At 36.0% G+C, this 23174-nt stretch overlaps 1 protein-coding gene across 4 annotated transcripts in view; it reads left to right on the top strand.

Annotated features, from left to right (window-relative positions):
• Positions 1–23174, top strand: part of PHF21A (PHD finger protein 21A) — a 186256-nt gene that overhangs the window by 13730 nt on the left and 149352 nt on the right. For all 4 annotated transcript variants that reach the window (XM_052652709.1, XM_052652711.1, XM_052652707.1 and 1 more), the window contains exons 2-3: positions 14980–15020; positions 21899–22041. In XM_052652709.1, coding sequence (XP_052508669.1) covers positions 21988–22041 — 54 coding nt within the window. In that variant the 5' untranslated portion in view covers positions 14980–15020; positions 21899–21987. The remainder of the gene's footprint in view (positions 1–14979; positions 15021–21898; positions 22042–23174) is intronic.

The following is a 23174-nucleotide window of genomic DNA, read 5'->3' as shown; positions in this document are numbered from 1 at the left end:
TTGGATATGTGCAAATTATTGAAATCATCATTTCACGAAGACCAAACTTTGTAACTTGAATTATTCTATTTAGTATTTGTTTTCTACTCCCCCCGCCTCCCCCCACATAACTCAGAGCAGAATTCTTTTTCTGAAAGGAACAGATGCCGTTAGCTTATCAGGACCTGATACTAAAAAGCCCACAAAAATCTTTCTGCTGCTTATTCTCTTTATTTAATGTATATGCAAAGCATATTGTAATTATTGCTGTTAGAGGGTTTTAAGCTGATGGTTCCTCCCCACCCTTTTTGTCCTCAAGGGAGATAGATCAGGAATGCCAAATTGACAACTTGGTATAAGGAAATAATGACCACTGAAATAAAACAGCAGTTCAAATAAAAAGCAAACCAGATACAAATGTAGAATGAAAATATCTTTTAGTAAAATGTTAGCATGCTGTACTTGGAACAGATGCCACATTAATTCAAAAGAGAGCCCAGAAAATGTGGCAACTTTACGATGTCAATGGAGGGAGCTGCAATAGTTCCTGTTCTTATTGTGTCAAGTTCTCAGTACCTCCAGGTCCAGTCCTGTTATTCTGTTTATTTTCTGTGTATATTCCATGTTAATGTTGCAAATATTAAATCCATGCTTAATATTTTTGTTTATATTATTAACTACATTGTCATATTAATAGATATTAGGGTAAAAGCCAGTAACTTGTAATCCAACAGTAATGAATCTTGTTTTAAATATGCATATCAAGATTTGTACAATCTGAGGCAAAAATGGACTTTTCTAGACACCCTTCAAGGCACGTATATGATAATAAGGTAGTCTAAGAATTGAGGCTTTCAAAGAGGCCTACTGCTTTTTGAATGTAGAATTTGGACAAGTTACAAAACTATGAGAATTTTGCATTTTTTTCTCATTTAAATCTGTAGTTATCATTGGACATTTGCTATGATTTTTAAGTAGCTTAGATTCATTCATTCCTTTTGCTGTGTTTTTTATGATGTTTGGAAAGAAGAAGTTAGGGTGATGGAAGTGTACTATATGTACTTGGGTACTTCCAGAGTGACATTCATTTTATAGAGGATCTCACTGGGACATCTCTGAATCACCTGTATTTTGCAGTGCATGGTTAGTGTGGGTCTGAGCATGCAGGGAGATGGGTGGGGGGCCTTTAACCTGATTTACAGTGTGCTACTTCCTGAACGCTGCAGTGATCTAGTCACCAGCGGCATATCTTCTGTGCCTGTGAAGAAGTCTGGTGAGCGTGCTTAGAAAAGCACTACTAGTTTTCTCTGAATTAGTTGAAGCATGAAGTCTTACAATTGACTAATTTTGTGAAAAGGTTAAAAGTTTTGTTTTCGGGCAGTTCAAACGAAGGGAAGTTTTTTAGCATGGCAGTAGAGCACAGTGGTTAAGAGTGTGGGCGCTGGAGCTGGAGCCAGTCGCATAGGCTCAAATCCTGGCTGTGCTCTGCGCAGTCTGGATTTGTATTAGCTCTGTGATAGATCACTTCATCTGCTGTGCCTCTGCCTCAGTTTCTTCATCTGTAAAGTTTGAATAAATAAGAGTACTCTCTGAGGTCGTTAGAAGGAATAAATAAGTGCCTGACAACATAGTAAGCACTAAATAAATGGTAGCTGTTTTTAGCTATTAGTCAAGACTATGGTATTTCCAGTGGTCATGTATGGATGTGAGAGTTGGACTGTGAAGAAAGCTGAGCACCAAAGAATTGATGCTTTTGAACTGTGGTGTTGGAGAAGACTTGAGAGTCCCTTGGACTGCAAGGAGATCCAACCAGCCCATTCTGAAGGAGATCAGCCCTGGGATTTCTTTGGAAGGAATGATGCTGAAGCTGAAACTGCAGTACTTTGGCCACCTCATGAGAAGAGTTGACTCATTGGAAAAGACTCTGATGCTGGGAGGGATTGGGGGCAGGAGGAGAAGGGGACGACAGAGGATGAGATGTCTGGATGGCATCACGGACTCGATGGACGTGAATCTGAGTGAACTCTGGGAGTTGGTGATGGACAGGGAGGCCTAGTGTGCTGCGATGCATGGGATCGCAAAGAGTTGGACATGACTGAGCGACTGAAGTGAAGTGAAGTGAACCTTAATTCTAGACTTGTTCTCTTCTCAGGGTTTGAGACAAATGTTGCATAATGGGCAAAGAGCCTAAGCTTGGAAGTCTGACCTATGGGTTGGAATCTCAGTGTGTGTGTGTGTTCGTTGCTCAGTTATAGCTGACTCTGTGTGACCCCATGGACTTGTAGCCCACCAGGCTCCTCTCCCACCAGGAATTCCTGTCCATAGAATTCTGCAGGCAAGAATACTGGAGTGGGTAGCCGCCATTCCCTCAGGGGATCTGCCCAACCTAGGATCAAACCCAGGTCTCCTGTATTGTAGGTGTATTCTTACCATCTGAACCACCAGAGAAGCCCCTGGACTCTCAGTACAACCACTTCAAGTTGAGTGTGTGACCTTGGACTGATTATTCAATCTGTTTTTAACAAATATGTCTCCTGTACATTCATTCATTCCTTTTGCTGTGTTTTTTATGTGTTTAGGAAGAAGAAGAAAGGGTGATGGAAGGGTACTATATGCACTTGGGTACCAGTGCTTCATACCAAGCATTCTGCTTTCACTTGGACTTTTCACTTTCTTTACTGACGACATAGGTACAATAATATTGACCTCTTTGGATTGACATGAAGATAAAGTGGGGCTGTCTTAAGATACTTCATAAGCTTGATTATCATTGTTACTGTCGTTGTTTAGTTGCCAAGTCATGTCCGACTCTTTGTGACCCAGTGGACTATAGCCTGCCAGCTCCTCTGTCTGTGGGATTCTCCAGGCAAGAGTACTGGAGTGGGTTGCCATTTCCTTCTCCAGGGGGATCTTCCCAACCTAGGCATCGAATCCAGGTCTCCTGTATTGGCAGACGGATTGTTTACCACTGAGCCACCAGAGAAGCCCGCTGTTATTGTTACAGTCCCACTAAAAGTTTATGGGAAGAGGGTAAATATGGAACAACTTAGTTAGAAACGAGAGTTTTTCCCTGAAATGTCATGAGAAAAGATATGGATGGGAAAAGTGACCTAATGAGTTCTTGTTTGTGGAAACTGCTAAGAGAAGTATGAAATACATGGGAGTATGTCAGTTATTACAGAGACTTTGAAAAGTATTTCAGGGCACTTTATATTTTTAAAACTCTTAGTGATGAAAGATTATTTTTGCACCAAGATATTGATGTTTGCTGTAGGTCACTTAGCATCAAGGCAGTAGCAGATTAGGCATTGTATTACAACTCACAAGTTCAGAATTCTAATCAGCTGGTCAGTCCATTGGGTCTACAGCCCAGGACAACTGGAGAACAACACATGCTTGGTATCATAACTCATGGAAACAAATGTAGAACCTCAAAGATATAAAAGTGGCATAGGAATACTTTCTAGTAATGATGGACACAGTTTATTTGTCTTTTTATTTTGAGCATTTTTCCTTTGTGAAATTTCCTCTCATTTGGTGCCTGATTTTTTCTTTCTATATTTAATCATCATACGTTTCCTATACTGAGCCTACAAACTGGGCCTGAGAACAAGTTGATTGTGAGAAAAGCCATACTTTGTCTCTGCCTTACAGTGATCTCAGAGTTAAGTTTTTGGAAAATAATTTGAGTTTTAAATGGTTTTTGAGTTTTTAAGTGTACTTTTGAGTTTTAAATATATTCATTAGTATGTAGGTACATATAAGTATATCTATAGGTATGTATGTATCTGTTAAGTGAAACCAATTGAGGGGAATGATCATTCAGTATGAAGTAGGATTAATTTTATTCATTTATTGCCAGTTTAGATCTGAAACCTTTTTCGTCTTTGGTCTGTGCAGTTTTTTCCCTGGGATCAACAAGTGTGTTTGTAATAGCTTACCAGACATCCTAAATACAGTATATATTGCCAGTAGTGAGCATTTGAGTTAAAAAATAGAATAATAGCTTTCATTAACTTTTTTTTTTCTCATTTACCAACTGCATCACTGATAAAGGCCTAGTAGGTGGATAGAAGTCTTTATTCAATTTTATTTTGTCTGTGTTCCTAAAATGTTGTTTCTGCTTTCTGAGCAGAAACTCCAACAAGGTTGCTTTGATAAAATGTTGTACTTTAGCTCGACAAATATTTTTTAAAATTAAGCAATTTTATAGCAGGTTGTGTAGTTTTTTTTTTCAATTAAAAACTTGTTGTACTTTGCAATAGCCAGCGTTTCGGGAAGTCAAGTTTTGTACTTTGAGAATTAGCATAGCAAGTGTATTGTGTGTTCTGTGTTTAGTTTATTTCAGTCTGTATTCAGGGTCTGTAAAAGTTGCTTCTCTTGGGTGAATGGAATTGTAAAAAGTTTAGAAGTGTATTTTAACAAACGGGGGTTAGAAGTGGACCCTAAATGGCCTCTTTGGGGTTGATTTAAAGAGTTACACAATTTTCAAAATCATGTCCCTGCCTCATTTGTAAAAGGTGGGCTACTTTTGACTGCTGTTTGGAGAAGGCAGTGGCACCCCACTCCAGTACTCTTGCCTGGAAAATCCCATGGATGGAGGAGCCTGGTAGGCTGCAGTCCATGGGGTCACTAAGAGTCGGGCATGACTGAGCGACTTCACTTTTACTTTTCACTTTTATGCACTGGAGAAGGAAATGGCAACCCACTCCAGTATTCTTGCCTGGAGAATCCCAGAGATAGGAGCCTAGTGGGCTGCCGTCTATGGGGTTGCACAGAGTCGGACACGACTGAAGCAACTTAGCAGTAGCGCACTTGTGCAGGAGCCTGTCTGGTTCACGGTAAGTCAGCTACTTTGCAGAGAGATGCTGCCGTCACCCCCTCCATTTCTTTTGCTCTCCCCCTTCTTTATTATCTTTGAACTTTCATCTGTGCTTATGCCATTCCCTGTCTGCTGTTCATCACTCCTTCCAAAGCAACCATCATCTTATTCTATTTCTCTTAAAAACAGAACATTATTTCAATGATTAGTTTTAAAACAGAGAGACTTGTTATCATAGACCTCAAAGCTTGACAGCTTGTGAACCTCTGCATTTTGGCCCCTCAGCCAGGAGCTGGATAATAGCTTAAAATCACTTCCAAAGTAACCGAAGATTTGTGAAACATTTCATATCTGGACTAAGGGAGAGAATAGAAAAAGACCTTTTTACCTCAAAAGTTGCTTTATTATTTTCTGATAGGAGGTGAACTGGGATCCTAGAAAGGAAGGGGGTAACCTTGTTACTTAACCAAGATAAAAGAAATAGGAAGCGTTAATTTGTTAGATTGCCCTCTGTAGTCCTGTGGACCTAATTGGAGAAGAAAATGGAGAAGTTGGTATTGCTTATTCTGGAAGTATTTTGATTTATTAGTAGAGAGAGGGCTAGTAGAATTTCTTTAGTTTGTAAAATACAAAATACGACTAAAGATACCTTGTTATTAGGCATTGATTGTTTTCATTTCATTGTTGGTAATTACACAATAGCAGACCCTTTCCTTTTCAGATTTCTCCTGTGATTTTTGAACTGTTAACTGAATTGTTTTGGTAAGAAAAGTAAAACTTGGAAATTTTAGTTGTGGTTACATGTAATGGGTATGTTTGATTTAAAATCAGTGGCTTCTAAGGTCTGTACCAAGCATTTCATCCATTTTTTCAGTTACACATAGAGAAAAACATATTTGAGACAAGAGCCTTAACTTTATAGGATTTTCTAAAAACTTTTTATGGAAATTTAAAAACATACACAGAAGTAGAGTGAATATTAGCAAACCCTACATACCTGTTAATCCAACTTTAACAATTATCAACATTTGCCAAACTTCACATATAAGAAAAATAATTTTATGTTTTTAGAACATGTATTACAATAGATATGTTGGTATACTCAAATGAAAAGTATGTGTCCTGGAATGTTAACTCTTTACATACATTGTAAATTTAATACTGGTAATCATCTTTTAGGATAATGTTGTTTTCATTTGTTTTTTAACTTACTGAAGATGTCTGAACCACCATCAGCTTAATAGAGAACCATATCTACTGGAAAGATTTTAGTTTTCTTCTCTGTCGTTTGAAACTTAAGATGATTAGTTTTGAATTTATTGTTCTTAAGAGTTGCATTTAATTTCATGAGCACTTCCTGTCTGCAGCTTTTGTGTGGACCACCACAAATGGCCATTTCTAGTGTATGTTGGGCAGTATTTGTCAGCTTATAGTGGAAAATCGCCAAGTGTTGTTCGGCACTTTCTCTTGCATATTCTATTTGTACTTCACCCAAATGTATGTGTTGATTGACTAGGGAATATACACTGTAACTGTGAAATAGTTTTTTGAGGAGGGAATTTTGACTCCCTGCTATCCCTGGACCCGGTAACAGTTTTTAAGAACTTAGAACTGTTCATTTCTCTTTGGAGGAGTAGCAAGTTGTGCGTGTGTCTGCAGTTGTGGGTGCTGTTCGTTAGCAGTGACTACAAGGTGATGGTAGGCTTATTTCTAAATTTCCTTGCTTTTATTAGTTTAAATTAGACCCGTAGGGGTAATTATGCCACCCCAGTGCATGAGGAAGCAGTCATTGGTGGTTGTGCGTCTAAACCCATGTACAGTACATTGGAAAGATAGCTTTTAATGTTATGATGCTGTTTGGCATATTTAGTTTAGTGCAAGGAGTGCATTTATTTAACAGGACTCTTAATAAGCTCCCACTACACCAAAGACGTCTTTTAAAAAATTATACTTAAGAAGACTTTGTAGTATTCCCCAGTAGAGTTCATCTAGAGCCGCAAAACCTTACTAAAATAAAACTTATTCCTTTAACCGGTATTCATTTAAGTGGGTTTCTCTGTACTTGGTTTCCATGGAAATAGCGAATAGCTAACGTTATTTATAAGGTGGAAGTAAAATAGGGTGCCTAATGGGACCCCATGCTGCTCTGATGAAGAGACTTAGGAAAAAAAATCCATGCTCATGGGATTTTTTTTTTTAAACAGGGTTAATGGAAGCCCTGATTTCAGTCTTCTGTAACAGAAAATATTTTTGGTTTTAAAGGCTAGCTTTAATATCAGGCAGACTTCTTTTTTGGTATGTATTGCTTTCACTTTCAAATTTTAGGACCACTTACTTATCAGCATGATTGAGACTTTATGCTTCATAGTCATGTTTCTTTGTGGTTTTTGTTTCAAAAGTTAAAATCCCCAGCATATTATAGCTGTTTCAATTTCTCATTGACATTTCAGAGTACAGATAAAAAGCTAAATGTTCGTTAATGATAGCAGTGATGATAAAGAATCAATATGTTGGACTACATAGTTTTTTTTTTTTTAACTGTGAATGTTATGGAACCATTTAGTTTTCAGGCCTTAAGTCAGGGTTCTTTTTCATTTGTGTTGCGGAGCTAAGATCAGAAGAAAATCTTAATTTTCTTTGGAGGATAGAAATGGGGAAAATCTTAATTTCTCTTTCTTTAAAAAATGGATTGTTGCCAAAGCCCTTCTAATTGAAATAAATGTTAATTCTTTTAGTAACTGTGGATTAGGAATAAACCTTGGCTTTTTCCTTACTGCTCCGGTAAGGCCTACTCTCAGTTTTTGTAGGCCTTCAGCAAAGCCTTGCGGTTTTTTTTAAAGCCCTTTCATGTGAAAGAATATCACTCCCTTTGTGTGTGTGTTTGTGGTTGGGGTGTGTGTGTGAGTGCATGTGTGTGTCTCACTAATTTTTCTGTGGCCTGAAACACACCTGCTCATTTTTCAGCCTGGTGAGTACAGCAGTGAAGTGAGAAGTGAGGCAGTATGAGACACAGTAAGGTGCTGTAGTTTTTATTCTAGTTTTGGTTGTCTTTGGCAGCTTGTGATTGTTATCTGTTTGTCTGGAAGTGCTTTGTGATTATTCCAGGCTGTCGGTGCAGCAGGAGTTTTCTTCTGTGCTTTTTAAAGGCAAGGATTGCAGTGCACTTAGGGCTCCATCGGGGGAGGAGTTTTTGTTTTGTTTGTGTGTGTGTTTCTTTGGACAAGCTTCTCCTACAGTTGGGCTTCCTGTGCTCTAATGTAGACAATTCTAGTTGTTTTAATCCTGTTGAATTTTTGTGTGAGATACTTTATCTCCAGCAATTCACTAGTTTTGTTTTGTTTTTCCCACCTGTGCATATTGGTGCTATTTTATAAAATTTCCCTTATGCAGTAATTTTTCTTTTAGTTTAGCTTTTTCTTGTATATTTTTAAAATCAAGTGTTTACCAGTGACCTTCCTTAGTCACTTTTATTTATATGATCTTTATTCTTTAGAGACATAGGAATTTGGGTCTATTATCCCATCTCTGAGAGAACAAGTCCCAGTAGTTGCAGTTAGTGCCACGGAAAGGGTTTTCACAGATTCGGTGCTGGGCGTTGATCCTCCTCCTTACTTGACACCCAGAACTCCCATTAGTGTTAACAGGAGGCACTGGCTTAAATCCCTATACACCAAGAGGAATACAAGCTCTTCTGTAATGCTTTATAGATACCTCAGTTGTTTTTCGTTGATGATGGCTAGAGTTTTGGTCCTGAGGTTAACTGATTATTAAAATAAGAGTTTGAGCTGTCTTGGGATATGGGGTGATTTACTAAGTCTGATCTGTAGTTAAGAAGGTTATGTTATGATGATTAGACTCAGAAAACATTTACACCTTTGTGCACTGTGGAAGCTTGTGAATAAGGAATTTTGTACTTTATAGCATGATGAAGCAAGAATTCTCCTTTCCATTGATTTTTTTGTAATATATTACTACAAAACAAATGATTTTTACAAGTTTTTGTACGTATTCTAAGAATTTAAGTAACTTTTTTTAAAATTTGTAAGCCTTAACACAATTACTCTCTAGCATTTTAAGACTCTTGTCAGCTAATGTTGCTAACATTCTTCAAGCATATAGAAGCTAATAATGTGCACTGTCTTAGAGCGTGGGCATTGCAATTACTGGTCAAGTATTAGATAATCACTGTTTACTATGCCTATCTGAATTGTGGATTTTTATTACTTTATTTATACACAGTGTAATGGAAGGATTCCTAGATGGAGAGCAGTAAATCTGGGTTTTAGACTGGGCTTTGCCTCTTATAATCTTTATAGCTTGTGGCTAGACATTTAGATTTTTTGGACCACTGTTCCCCTTGAAATGAAAGTATGGATCTGGTGCTCTAGGGTGTCCATTCTAGCTTTAGGCTATTTGAAGGCCTACTTTCCTAGGTCCTGAAGGTAACAGAGATGTATAATGCAGTGGTTTCTAATCTTGGCTATGTGTCAGAATCTTCTGGAGGAACTTAAAAAAATTACAGATATCTAGGCCCTAAATCAGATATAATGAATTCAGAATCTTTAAGGGTAGAGCATGTGAATCTATACATTTTTTGAAGTTTTAAAGTTACCTTGATATAAGTTTGAGAACTGCTTGTACAGGAAATTATTTCTCTTCTACACATGTGGGGGTGTGTGTGTGTGTATAGTTAGGGAAATGAGACGTGTAAGTTACAGTGTGAGATAGTACATGGTTATATTCTAAGATGAATGAGGGGTGTGTGTGTGTGTATAGTTAGGGAAATGAGACATGTAAGTTACAGTGTGAAATAGTACATGGTTAAATTCTAAGATGAATGAGAAAGATGATAAATACTTCGCAAATTAAAAAAATGGAAAACTGGGAGTTGGAAAGGCTATTAATCAATGAGTCTTCATCTGGGTGCTAATGGTTGAGTAGGACTTGGATAGGCAGAGAGAAGATAAAAAAAGGGTATTCTTGGTGTGAGAAAGAATGTCCCTAAAGTGAACGTTTGGGGAGGGGGACAGTTCTGATGAATGTTTTAATCTTTGTTTTAGTATTCTACTCTTGCAGCTGCTGTAGGTTTCCTGACATTTGAGGAAGTGAACTGTTGAAGGTATTTGATGGGAGAGAGTGTTCCAGAAGAGCCCTGAGAAGAGAACTTGTTAGGAGTTTTTGAAATACAGAAAAGAGGCCGGGGTGGCTGGAATAAATTGAGGAATGGGGAGAGGGAAGAAGGTGAGGTCTAAGAGTAACCGAGGCCCACATCACTAGGGCCTTGTGGCTGTTGTAGAGGAATTCAGCTTTTTCTCTAAGCATGATGAGAAGCCATTGGAGGATTTTGAGCAGAGGCATGACTAGATCTGTCTTTTAAAAAGGCTACTGACAGACTAGACTTTGGAGGACAAAGATCGAAGTGGGGAGGCTGGCCAATTAGGAGGCTATTGCAATAGTGTAGGTGAAAGATGATGGTGACTTGGACTAAGGAGGTGGTAGTAGAGTTGAGACAAGTGGTCACAGTCCCATGTATTTTGAAGGCAGAGGCAAGAAGTTCAGTTATTGGACTGGATGTAGGATATGGGAAAGAGGAGTCAGGGATGACTTGAAGATTTTGTCCTGAAAGGATGGAGTTTCCATTTACTGAAATGAGGATGACTCTGGGGAGGAAGTTGGGAGATAGGTAGTCAAGGGTTTAGTTTTAGATTTTTGAGCTTGAGAAGCCAATTTGACAGGTGTCAAATGGGCAGTTTGATATGTAGGTTTGGAAATCAAGGGACAGGTCTTGGCAGAGATACAAACAAATTTTGGAGTCACCAGTGTACAGATCCTTTTATAGCTATGAGACTGGATGAGTTTACCTAATGGGAAGAGTTCCAAGAACTGAGCCTTGGGGGAGTTCAACATTTCAGGTCTTGAGAGATGAGAAAGAACTAGCAGAAGAAACCCAGAAGAGTACCGAAAGAGATGGGGAAGAAAGTCAAGTGTGATTGGTGTCCTGGCAGTCAAGAGAAGAAAGGATTTCATGAAGGAAGGGATGATCAGCAGGGTCAGATAATACTGTGTGAACAGGGAAATGAGGGCTGAGACTTAACTGTTGGATTTAGCAACAGAGAGGTCACTGTTCCAGACAAGATTGAAAGAGGCAAAAGCCCTAATGGAGTGGGTGCAGTAGAGAATGAAAGGAGAGGAACTGGGGACAGTGACTTTCGTTAACTCTTTCAGGGAGTTTTGCTACAAGTTGCAGTGCAGATAATAATTACAGAAGACAATAACTGCAGAAGAATATGGAGTTTTGGAAGGCTATTTTTTTTAGATAAAAGAAGCAAAATGATCCAGTAGTGAAAGAAAATTTGATGCTTCAGGAAAGAGAGGGGAGAGGGATGCCCTTGAGAGGGTGAGATTAAGAGGGCTCGGGGCAAGAGGGATGATTATGATATTGGGCCGCACCTAAAGGACTAAATCTCCTTTAGCAGGATTCTGCTTTTTCATCTGAGCATTTATTTGCATTTAAATTTATTTCAAACTTATTATACTCTCTGTTAGAAGTTAGGAAAGACAGATAAAAAGCAGTAAAACTTATTGTATATGAAATTAGTGTATCAGCTTGGTGTAGTAGAAGAGATTGAATCTTCTGTGTAAGGTGACATTTTAAAGTGTCTTTGAATGACAATTATCTGTGCTATTCTAGTCCCTTATCAAAATTTATGATTGAGCACAGACTATAAACTTAATCGTTCAAAATTTGTAATGGGGTGGATTTTAGCCTAATTTAAGACATAATCTAGTTTTGAACGTTTCCTCTGCAAAATTTGTTTTTGGTTTATTTATATTCTTCATACACGAAGGTTTTATATACAAAAGATATTTACAAAGTAGTTATGAATCGCCTTAGATTTATTGATGATATTTAAAAATTTTATAACCGTATCAGAATTCTGAATGATTCATTTCTTTATTGGCTGTAATTAAAGCAGCTACAGTACCTGTGAAGTTCCAGAGAGGAGGTGGAACAATCTTTAGTTTGCAAAAAATCAAGTGAAGTTATGTTAACAAGATAGTATTCATCTCTAAAAGTAAAAATAATTACTCCGATTCATGTGTGTTGAATGTATTTTTCAGGAACAAATCTATTTTAAAAATTTAAGCAAGTAAGGCTAAAATTTTGAACTACTTTAGCTGCAAGTGTCAAATGTATGTGAGAAGTTATGTGGATTTTCCAATCAACCTAACCTGAGGAAGTCAAACTTGCATTTCAGACTTACATACATTTTGCATATGTATAGTGTAAAAAGTACAAGTTACATGTAAATATTTTTGCTGCTAACTAATTTTTATTAAATTACAGAAATACTTGCTTTTCTTTTTTTAAATCAGTATCCCAATGGTAGTCAGTTAATCATCAGTCTTCAGAAGGAACACTTCGGGTAGTTCTAATGCAGTGTTTAAGAGTCACTAGTCTAAAAATAATTTACTCTTTTTGGGTATCTGAACCTCTGCGAATCTTATTTAAGTTGTGGATCTTCTTCCCAGAATACTCTTACATTCACAATTTAGCATATAGTATTGTGGAGTTGGCAAACCCCTCTGAAGCCTATTCATGGGGATCCCTTAGGCATAAAGGAGCTCAAGTGTTAAAACCAGCCCTAGAGAGCTTACTTACGTGATTTTTCTTTAAAATTTTATATGAGGATTTCCCCCAAAATATTTGGTCAGTATTTATCCTAGTTTCTTAAGAGAGTAACTGCTGAAACGGGATAAGAGAAAGTGTGATCTAGTAGAAAGGCCAGCTTAGTCAAAGGAATCTCAGGGTCTGTATACTTCTCTCTCGCTTGATACCAACTAGCTGTGTGACCTTCAGGGAAGTCACTTAACCTCTCAGACTTTGATTTCCGTTGTGATTTCTGCAGTCCCTGCAAGCAATGTTACAAGTAGTTTTGTGATATCATGGTAAAATTCCTTGTCAGTTAGGGATTGACTCTGCTATTTATTTTTGGAGAAAATGCCCCAGAGATAAGGTGCATCCATTGCCTTTCTTACTGAATATGATTTTCAGAAGAGTTTATTTGACTATACTTCTCAAATGCCATTTGTGTAAAAGTTGAAATCCCAATCCGATCCTGACCACTTTGAGTCTCAACATATTTTATACATTCTGAGTATAAGCTATTGTTATGTATTGCAGTTATAATTCTCCAGTTCTGTGGATTGCTTTTTCATTCTCTTAAATGGTGTTTTTTTTTTCTTTTTGATGAACAGAAGTTCCTAATTTTTATTTGATCCAATATATCTATCTTTTCCTTTTCATTATATTTTAAAATGGCAATCAACCGTTTTTATCCAAAGTCACTCATTTAACAAATAATGCTGTGGAAGATTGATACATAAGAGATTATCCCCAGCATGAAAGAGCTAACAAGAAATGCCTAGTAGGGAAAATAAGCCAGCAACTGAAAGTTAAGGTTCCACTCAGTCAATTAATTAATTTAACAAATATCTATTTACCATTTACTTTGCTTTTGGTCACTCCACTTGGCTTGTGGAATCTTAGTTCTCCGACCAGGGACTGAACCTGAGCACAGCAGTTGAAGTGCCCAGTCATGACCACTGGACTTCTAGGGAGTTCTCTCTAAGGAGCCTTTACTGTTTGCCTGGTAGTCTTTGAGTAGTACAGAATCTGTACTAAGAATCCACTTTTTAAAATTGACATAGAACATCATATTAGTTCTAGGTGTACAACATAATGGTTTGATATGGGTGTGTATTGTGAACATCACGCATAGTCAGATATTTTTCTTTCTTAGTGAGAATCCACTTTTTTGGTAGGGGGAGGCCGTACCTTTTGGCATGTGGGATCTTCATTCTCCAACCAGGGACTGAACCCATGATCCTTGCAGTGGAAGCACAGAGTCCTAACCACTGGACCACCGGGGAATTCCCAAGAATCTACTTTTTAATAACCACATCATTCTACAGATCATTTTATAGATTTTTCTTTTGGTTGGTAATCATTCTAATCTCGGTGATTAAAATTGCCATTTATATGGACTTTAGAACTCTAGAAAAGTGCTGCTGCTAAAAGAAAGGCAGGATAAAACAGCAAATTGAATTTCTTTTGGAAATGAATGTTAACTGCATGAATTGAGGCCCTTTAAAATTATTTTACTATATGTTGGGTATGACTGTGCATGATTAAATACAAATTTGTGATTTGGATGAAGATTTTTTAAAATATCCCTTAAGGAAATGAGAATTTACATCACACCATTGGAGTGACTTCAGTGGACAAATGTACTATGTTTAAGGCATAGGATGACATAGATTTAGAGCATGATATGTTGAGTTTAAATAAGTTAATACTAAAATACTAAGGAAAAAGTTTTAATTTTTGTTCACTAATTTTTTTAACTAGAAAAGTTTGGGGCAAGGACGAGTTAAACAATATAGCTTGACATGAGTTTTCTGACCTTGAAATCAACTTAATGGAGTTTAGATAATCTTAAAAAACCACAATTGATAAAAGCATCACTGAGCATAGATTGGGATCCCAAAACCTTGATTTTTCTTTTTTCCCCTGGCTCTATCACTGATATGGCATAGGGAAAGTCACTTTAGTGTTACGTGGTTCACAGTTTAAACTGGTAGGACTTTAAGAATGAAAAGTTTAATTGAAATTATGACTATACATATAAGATGCTTGAATTTTATAGCCTTATAAGACAGGTCCATTTCAAGATTAATTGAAAAAAAAAAAAAAAGCCTTTTAAGTAGATCAGCCTAAGGGCCAATGATGTTAGCCTAATTTGTAAAATAAAGCAGCAAACAGTGAAGGTCATTTGTTGGGGATGTGGGTGTATTTCTGCATTTCTGTGTCTCTTAGGAAAGGGAAACTGTCAACTACTTTTTCTTGTCTTGAAAAGGCTGTGGAAAAGTGAAAAAAAAAAAACAACTGGAAAATTAGATATTCAATTGCCCTTGAGTTCTTCTCTTGTAAAAATGAAACTACCTATCTCTTTCCTTATTTTTTTCTTTTGGGTTTTAAAGCTTTGGAGATTCTTGTGTGTTTTGGTTTTTTCCTACTGGAAATGAGATAGAAATCTTTACGTTATCAGCTTTTGATGACTTGTCATAAGTCTGTGTTTGTAGTCTAATTCCATTTTCCCCTTCTTCTCTCATAGGGAACAAGAGAACTGAAGGAGAGCCAGTTTCCCCAAAATTGGTAAGTACTTTTTTCAAGCAGGCACACTGTGCCTGATGCTCGTTGGATGATAGCTCAAATATTCAGTGATTTTTTTTCTTTTTTTGCAAAAAAGCTCTCTCCCAGAAATGAGAAAGGCTTCACTGTTTGTACTGAGTGAACGTGAATTTTTGTCTAATTTCACATAACCATACCTCAAATTCATTTGTGTTTCTAATAATGCTGCTAGGCTTGCATGTTCCTACATTCGATAACCTCTTAAAATGTAAAGGTCCCCTTTGCGGAAAATGTCCTTAATGCAGTGGTTAGGGCTGAAAATTCAGAAACCAGGAAATTCAAAAGTTAAGGTTCCCATTGTGTCTTGTATTACGTAATACACTGTTTAATTTGATGGCCTTAGTATATGTGCAAAAAGGCTAAGTTAATGTAGTTATAGGAACCTTGACTTTGAAATTTGGGGACTCTTAGCATTTATATTACTAAATTTAGTGTTGGATTGGCCTCATGTCTGATCCTGCATTTTCAGTGTATGTTTTGTATAATTCTTGAAGAGGAAAAAGTTCTTAAAATGAGAGAAATGTAGCAGTGTGGGTCGTATAGGCAAACATGTTTTTTCCATAGTATCAGTTTTAATGTCTACTTTAACAGCTTATAAATCATCACCCTTAATAATTTATTTGAGTGTATAATTCAGATTACACAGGGCATTCCAGTGTCTAAAGACCAGACAAACATCAACCTTGTATTGACAGCATGTATTATGATAAAAAATTAAATTCAAACAAGATAACTGGAATAGGGTAGTCCCCTATTGCAAGGTACTTTTTTTTTTTTAATTCTTTCTCTCAAATGGTAATTCATTTAGTGGGTGGAGTAGATATTTAGTTGAGGCTTCTTTCATAACTTAATGGTCATTGAGGTATCTCTTACCTTTTAGGTATTGAGCTTTGAACATGAAAGGGAAGCATTTGAACCAGTTAATCTTAGAGTATACTACCTTTTTATCTACTTGCCTTTCTCATGGAACCATTAAAAATAAATAGTCAAGATCCCATAGCCATTTAGTTTGAGATGCAATGGAATCATACATTTCTTAAAGAAGAAGGAATGTTAAGGGCCTTCTGTTTGAACCGTTTACCAGGTGTGCAGTTTCTTCTCTTATATCCCTGACATACTGTTATTCAGATATATCCCTGATGTATTAAATTCTACATTTTAAAGAATGTAGCTCATATTTCTGTAATGTGTTCTGAGGAACTATAATTTCCACAGAAATTAATAAATATTATTGAGGTGGGGTGGTGGGGAAAATGTTCTGTGGTCAAATAATTTGGAAAATGCTGCTTTAAACAAAGTTAAACAGGTTTCTTTACTGCAGGACTTCTCAGAACCTTTAATATGCTAATGTGCATTGTGAATCTCCAAGAGGGGGATATGATATGCAGCATTCTTGAATACTTCTATTGACAGGGAGCCCACTACCTCATAAGGTAACCCATTCCTTTTTTGTACAGCTCTAATCCTTAGCTCTTCCTTAAATTGATCTGAAATCTCTCTCCCATAACTTCCACTTCTGTTAAGTACTTATTAGTTATACCAAGACCACCGTCCTCTCTTATGTTCTCCTTTGTGTAGTAAAATATTTATCATTAAAAAGCATTCTGGTAAATACGGCAACCATTTCTAAAATCTTGACCTCATTGTCACTATGCTCTTATACGACTCTTCTCTTCAGCCTCCTTCATTTTGAATTTCTGTGCATTTTTGAATTTGCTTCAGCGTTCTTGTTGTTGGGTATAGTTGGGAAGAGTTTAGTAGACATGCTTAATTTCTGTAAAGAAAAGTAGCAGAAGAGTGTATGTGTGTCTGCCAGGCCTGGAGCCAGGAAGCTGAGGTAGAAACTGTGTCTTAGAATGAACACTGGCGGTAGGGAGTGGGGCCGGACACTCACTGCAGCAGACGTGTGCAGAAGAGGGGGCTGTGGGGAAACCCTGACTCGACCAAAAATACCACTCCCTTGTGCTGGAATAGTATGACTTGTGCAGGTATTCCTTGTTGTTGTTGTTTTTTTCTTCTTTTTAACAAGGATCTGGCCCCCTTCCACCCAAGAAACCAAAGGAAAGATGCATATTTTATACTCAAAGGCATTCATACTTTCAGATATCATTAATCGAATTGTATGTGTATGTGTGTGTGTGTGTGTGTGTGAATTCAGTGGTTAAGAAGCATCAGTCTTACTAGCTCAGGTTTGTCAACACCTGTAATAGCAGTACTTGAGCATAGTAACCTTGCCAGATTTAAAATGTAGCCTCCAATATCAAGTTCTTTGTGAAGTAGCATTTCCTGTTGACCTGTGGAGTGTTACCAAAGAAATACCAGATGAAAATAAGAAAATAAACATTATATATATTTTTTAATGTCATCTTATTGATTCATGTTAGTAAATGTTAGTTTTCATAAGTTATTAAATTTTTCACATTTGTGATCATTTTTAGCACTGTTAAAAGTTAAAGATATGTTTTATCTATTAGCATATTAGATACATAGTAATCAGTAAGTATTCAGTACAAATTGAAACCTGATATTTTAATAATGCTTCCCTGGTGCCTCAGGTGGTAAAGAATCTGCCTGCAATGTGGGAGATCCAGGTTCTATCCCTGAGTTGCGAAGATCCTCTGGAGAAGGGAATGGCTACCCACTCCAGTATTCTTGCCTGGGGAATTCCGTGGACAGAGGAGCTATTTCCGTGTTGTAGTAGTTTAATTTTAGTATTTTAGTAATAAGCATGAGACAAGTAAGGATACATAGATCTACAAGACTCTACTTTTTCATATTTTAAAAAATTAATTAAGCGTACTTGAAACACTATTTTGAGAGTATAGATCAAAAATGAAGTCTTACACCAAGTAGATACATGGTATAGAGACCCCTGAGCTGTTCATTTTTAAGGAATTCAGTGTGGGGGCACAATGTATTACAGAATTCCTGTAGTTAAGTAAACTTGGTTGATGCAATGAGTTTTGATTGGGAAAAGATTTATATCAGTTCAAGAACAGAGCAGTAATTTTGGTAATAAATTCAGAGTTGTAGCATTAATGCTTTATTAGAATCATTATGAAAGATCTAGCAGTCATACATCTCCAAGCAGAACTGTAACCAGGAAAATGGTTAGAATCCCTTTCTTAGAGAAGTTGGAAATAAGAAAGCTTACATACTCTTTTCAGAAATATACTGTGTTGAGAAGTTTATACAAAAGTTTGTGTGTATGAGTTAAGTATGTTAAAAGAATAGAACTTTACAGATTACAAATGGCTTTTCATATAACTTCACTTAATTTAAACCTCATAATAGTTTTGTGAAACAGATGATTCTGTTCCCCTTTTTCTGATTTATAAGCAAACAAGCCTAAAGCTGAGAGTGGTTGCACAGTGAGTAAATGGAATCAGGTGTGGGTTTTTTTTGAGACAGTGAATGTTCTTTTCAGACACTACATCTGCCCTTGTTTGGTTTTTTTTTTTAGTGAGATTTGGTTATTTTGTCTGTTTGCTTGCTCATTTGGTTTGTGGAGTTTTTATTTATGTGTTTTGTAATTTGAATGTGGGAGGCCATTAGGTGTCCCAGTGGTTTGACACATCCAGTCTTGAATATAGTGAATGTTGGTATTTTGTGCTAAGCACTTGCCTTCTCTGGTGGTAGTACTTAGAACTGATGGGCAGCAAAAGGCTCTGCTCCTCAGTAAATTATTTTGTAAGTCTCTCTATATTTACCTTGCAGAAGTGGATTTGTTATTTATAATTTATTAGAATTTGTCAAAATATGATAACTCATCTTTTTATAAATTTTGCCTTCTTTATAATACTTTATATTACCTTCTATATTACTTTATAATACTAGAAACTGCCCCCAAATGGTCACTACATGATGGCTGCATGCATTGTCTAAGCCTCCAAAGTATTTTTTAAAAGGATTCAACACGTGCTTGCATTGTTTTTTGTAGGCTATGAATATATATGTATATAACTTATTCTTTAGGCAGAAATCAGTCTTTTAAAAATGCAGAAAGAGGCTTCTGTGAAAAAGAAATAATATTAAATGAATCTTCTAATCCTTCATATATTTTTCTATAAGAAGTCACTACCTTTTTTAACCCTTCAGTTTTATCTTGAAATAAAATGAGTAATTGGCCTTTAGAGTCCTTGCCGAATAAAATTTCTTGCCTTTGTGTGTTTCTAATAAGCAGACAACAGTCTGATGAAGGAAGTAAAAGCTGTCAGCTCCTCATTAACTTGAGTTGCAGGCGTCTTATCCTGTGAGGCACTCTTTGACATTTAGAACCTCCAGGTTAAACCCTGGCTTTACTTACTCTGTTCCTGAACGTTGTGTTTCATCAGTATACATTTTTCTGATGTTTTATCTAGCAATTCTAAGTTAATTTTTTGTTATATAAAAATAAGTACATATTTTCTATGGAAAATTTTGAGATAATTGATACTCTGAAAAGAAGAAAGTAAATAACCCTCAGTGCTACCACTCAGATATAACTAATAGCAAATTATAAAAGTGCCACCTGATGCAAACTCTAGACAGCTCAGAGTATTATTATTTTTACACATCTTTGTCAGTTTGACAAAAATGTGTCTTAAGTTTACCTTTACATGACTGTCTTGAAAATAGATTTTTTTTCGTGTTGATCATTCTTATCTTCTTCTGTGAACTGCTTTTTCATAGCTTTTGAAAAATTAAATTTGTAATTAATCTGTACTCTATAACTGTACAAATTATGTTAACCCTTTGTGTATATTGTAAATTCTTCATGTTTTTATGTTCCTGTTTATTTCTAGAGCTTATGAATTGAGTTGAGCTATGATGTTATATGTAACTACTAGTAAAATAAAGTGTGGCTTTTCTGTCATTGAAAATACCCTTCAAGGTGATTTTAATTTAATGAAAATGGTAGGGAATCATTTTTGGACATGCTTTCTGATAGGCTGAAAACTAAGTACTGTTTTCAGGAAGACCTCTAATACATAAGTCAGGAATTTGATTAGGGAGATTATTTTAACATTCAAAATTATAGTGAGTGCATAGTTTTAACATTTGCTTTAGTATGTAAACCTAAATGACAACAAAAACCTTGGTCTAAAACCAATAACTTAATGATTCTGATATTTATGTAGTTCCAACAATTTTTAAAGATTTAATAAATATCTGGAAAACCTGGGTTTGTTCATCAATATCATCTTTTCCAAATTACCTCCCCTAAACATACTACCTTTATGAAAATTTTTGGTGGGCAATATCATTGTACAATAATACCGTTTTCTAGCCTCCACAAATGTAAGTTTGAAGGAATTTTACACTTTGGAAATGTATTGTTTTCGTAAAAAAAGCTTAGAGTATTTTGATATTACATAACATAGTATGTAAGCCCTAGGGGAGAGATTGCCAGTGATGTTTTAAGCCTAGTAAGATTAAACAAATATAATGAAGACTAATACTCACACGAATACAGCCTGAAGTTAATGACTTCATTATAGCTTTGTTAAATCCGGTTTTAAAGAAGTTTTAAGAAACCTTAGGTTGACTGTGGGGCTTCCCTGGTGGCTCAGGTGGTAAAGAATTTGCCTACAATGCAGGAGACCCAGGTTTGATCCCTGGGTTGAGATGATCCCCTGAAGAAGGGCATGGCTGTCCACTCCAGTTTTCTTGCCTGGAGAATCCCATGGACAGAGGAGCCTGGTGGGCTATAGTCCATAGAGTTCAAGAGTTGACATGACTGAGCGACTAACTCTTTCAAGTTAACTATGAATTTTATCCATAGATAAATAGTTTTTAGAGGTTTAAAGATTATGAGTCTCATTGAATTAGCATAGGAGTAGCAGTTATTCTAACTTCTTAATTGTCCCCTTTCTCAGTTTGTAAAAATGCTGAAAAGCTGCTCTAACTACAAGTTATATATATATGTTTATTCAATTAAAGTTTTACTTTGGGGAGAGTACCTGAAATCATGTCTAAGGCCACATTCAAGAAAAAAGAAAAGAAAGAAAAGTTAGCTATGGAGTTAATTTAAGTTGCAGTAGTGGTGAGCAGAGCAGAAGGTTCACATTCACAAATCTAGACTTTTGACTTTGTCTCCATGTGTAGTTATATGTGGCCAAAGCCAAAGCTGGAAAAGAAGGTGGTGGTATAAAGGTGAAGAGTCTCTTCTGTTGTATAGACCCACCTCATCTATTGTGCACGATAGATTTATTTGTTAACATCTCTGTCATAACTTTGTGGAAAGCAGAGTTCCATTGTATGTGGTTAAGTATTAATTTGTTAAATGTAAAGCTTTGTATCAGAATTTCCCCTGTTTTGAGTTTATTTTTTTTAAATATTGTGGAAGTCCATCCAAGTGAGAGTGCTCTGGCCTTCTTTAACTTCCGAGAGATCCTGAGCTCTCCAGTTCACTCTGTGTGATGGTTAAAAATGTATGACCATGCTGTTGTGTGTCTCTTTCCAAGAACAGTGTGTCCTGGATGGCTGTCCTCTCCTCCTCTTGTCTCCCGACCCATCTAGGACAGAAGTGGTCTTGTTCAGCTCTGTGTCCTCAGAAAGTAGTATCTTACATGGTGCTGAGCACGTAGTAAGTGCTTGGATGTTTTCATGACCAGATTAAACACTTTTTTTTTTTTCATATCTTACTTATTTGAAGTGTTTTGTAGAGGAATGCTCACAGAATAAAACTCAGAAAGTTTTGGTACCAATTCATTACAGATCTACTCATTTTGGAAAGAAATCTGTTTGGGGAAAGTTTGTTTATTTGGCTAATTTTTTGCCTAATGTAATTTATTTTATCTAACATGTATGTTTCCTTTATAACCAGCATAATGATCCCAAACATTTTATGATCTCTACAGCTGCAGTGAGAAGAGGAGTTTGTTATTTTAAACAAAGGCTGAAGAAACTGTAGAATTAGCAGACATAGAAAAAGTGGAGAAGGTAGAGGATGGAGTTGCAGACTCTACAGGAGGCTCTTAAAGTGGAAATTCAGGTTCACCAGGTATGTTTCATTCATGGCTTCTCCCACATCATGTTATTAAGTAATGGCTAAATTAGTAAACAACCTGCTGTCTCTGATTTTCAGTACAGTTTTTAATCATTTTTTCAGTCAGTTGTCCAAGAATCATGTTATTTGCCTTATAACACTACCCAACAAACTCATTGATAATATTTTTGAGAATTTTAAAAACACTGACCTCTAAGCAAAAGAACTAAAAATATTTTTTCCATATACTGAGTGTGTTTAAAAAAAAACAAAACCCTTTCCCCCTGTTTTTTGGTTAATCTGAGGGACTTTGTTCATGTGACTTTCACTTGCATATTTTATTTATTTTTTAATTTTCAAAATTTATTTTATTCAAGTATAGTTGGTTTACAGTATTATGTTAATTTCTACTGTACAGCAAGATGATTCAGTTATACATATATACATTCTTTTTCATACTCTCTTCCATTATGGTTTATCACCAAATACTGAATATAATTCCCTGTGTTTACTTACATATTTTAAAAAATAAGACATGTTTCAATTGACTATCATGTATACCAAAGTTACTCACATGTGATTTTTGGACATATTCCTCCTCTCAGGAAATTTTGGGATGGCATAGTTAACATTCAGCTTTTGGTTCATCCTCACAAGATATGAGCAAGTCCAAATAAGACTTTTTTTGAAAGGTTCATGAATAATTGAACTGAATCACAAAATTTAAAGAGTTCTTAAATATTATTTAGTTTCATATTTTTAGTTCAAGCATACCAATTTTATAAAAGTTATGAAAAAATTGGATGTTTATTGTTTTAAAATATAATATAAATTTTAAAATTACATTTATTGACTCAAAAAGAATAAAATATTCTTCTGAAGTTATCACTTAATAGTCACATTATTTTCCTGTGTATTTAACTATTTTTAGCATAAAATTAATAGCTTTTATATTCTTCCTTAACTGTTAATGTAGCACTTTGTATGGTAATAAACATTTATGTTTATCAACATTGGTTGGTAGTATTTTAACTTATATAGAATGTAATATATTTTATTAGAGTTACATTTAGAATCCTTTCCTATTAGAAAAAAATTTAAGTACTTACAGTAGGGACTTTGCTGGCAGTTCAGTGGTTAAGATTCTG

This window comes from Budorcas taxicolor, chromosome 15 (assembly GCF_023091745.1).
Source record: "Budorcas taxicolor isolate Tak-1 chromosome 15, Takin1.1, whole genome shotgun sequence".
Classification (NCBI taxonomy): domain Eukaryota; kingdom Metazoa; phylum Chordata; class Mammalia; order Artiodactyla; family Bovidae; genus Budorcas; species Budorcas taxicolor.
This window is presented reverse-complemented; position numbering and strand designations above follow the sequence as displayed.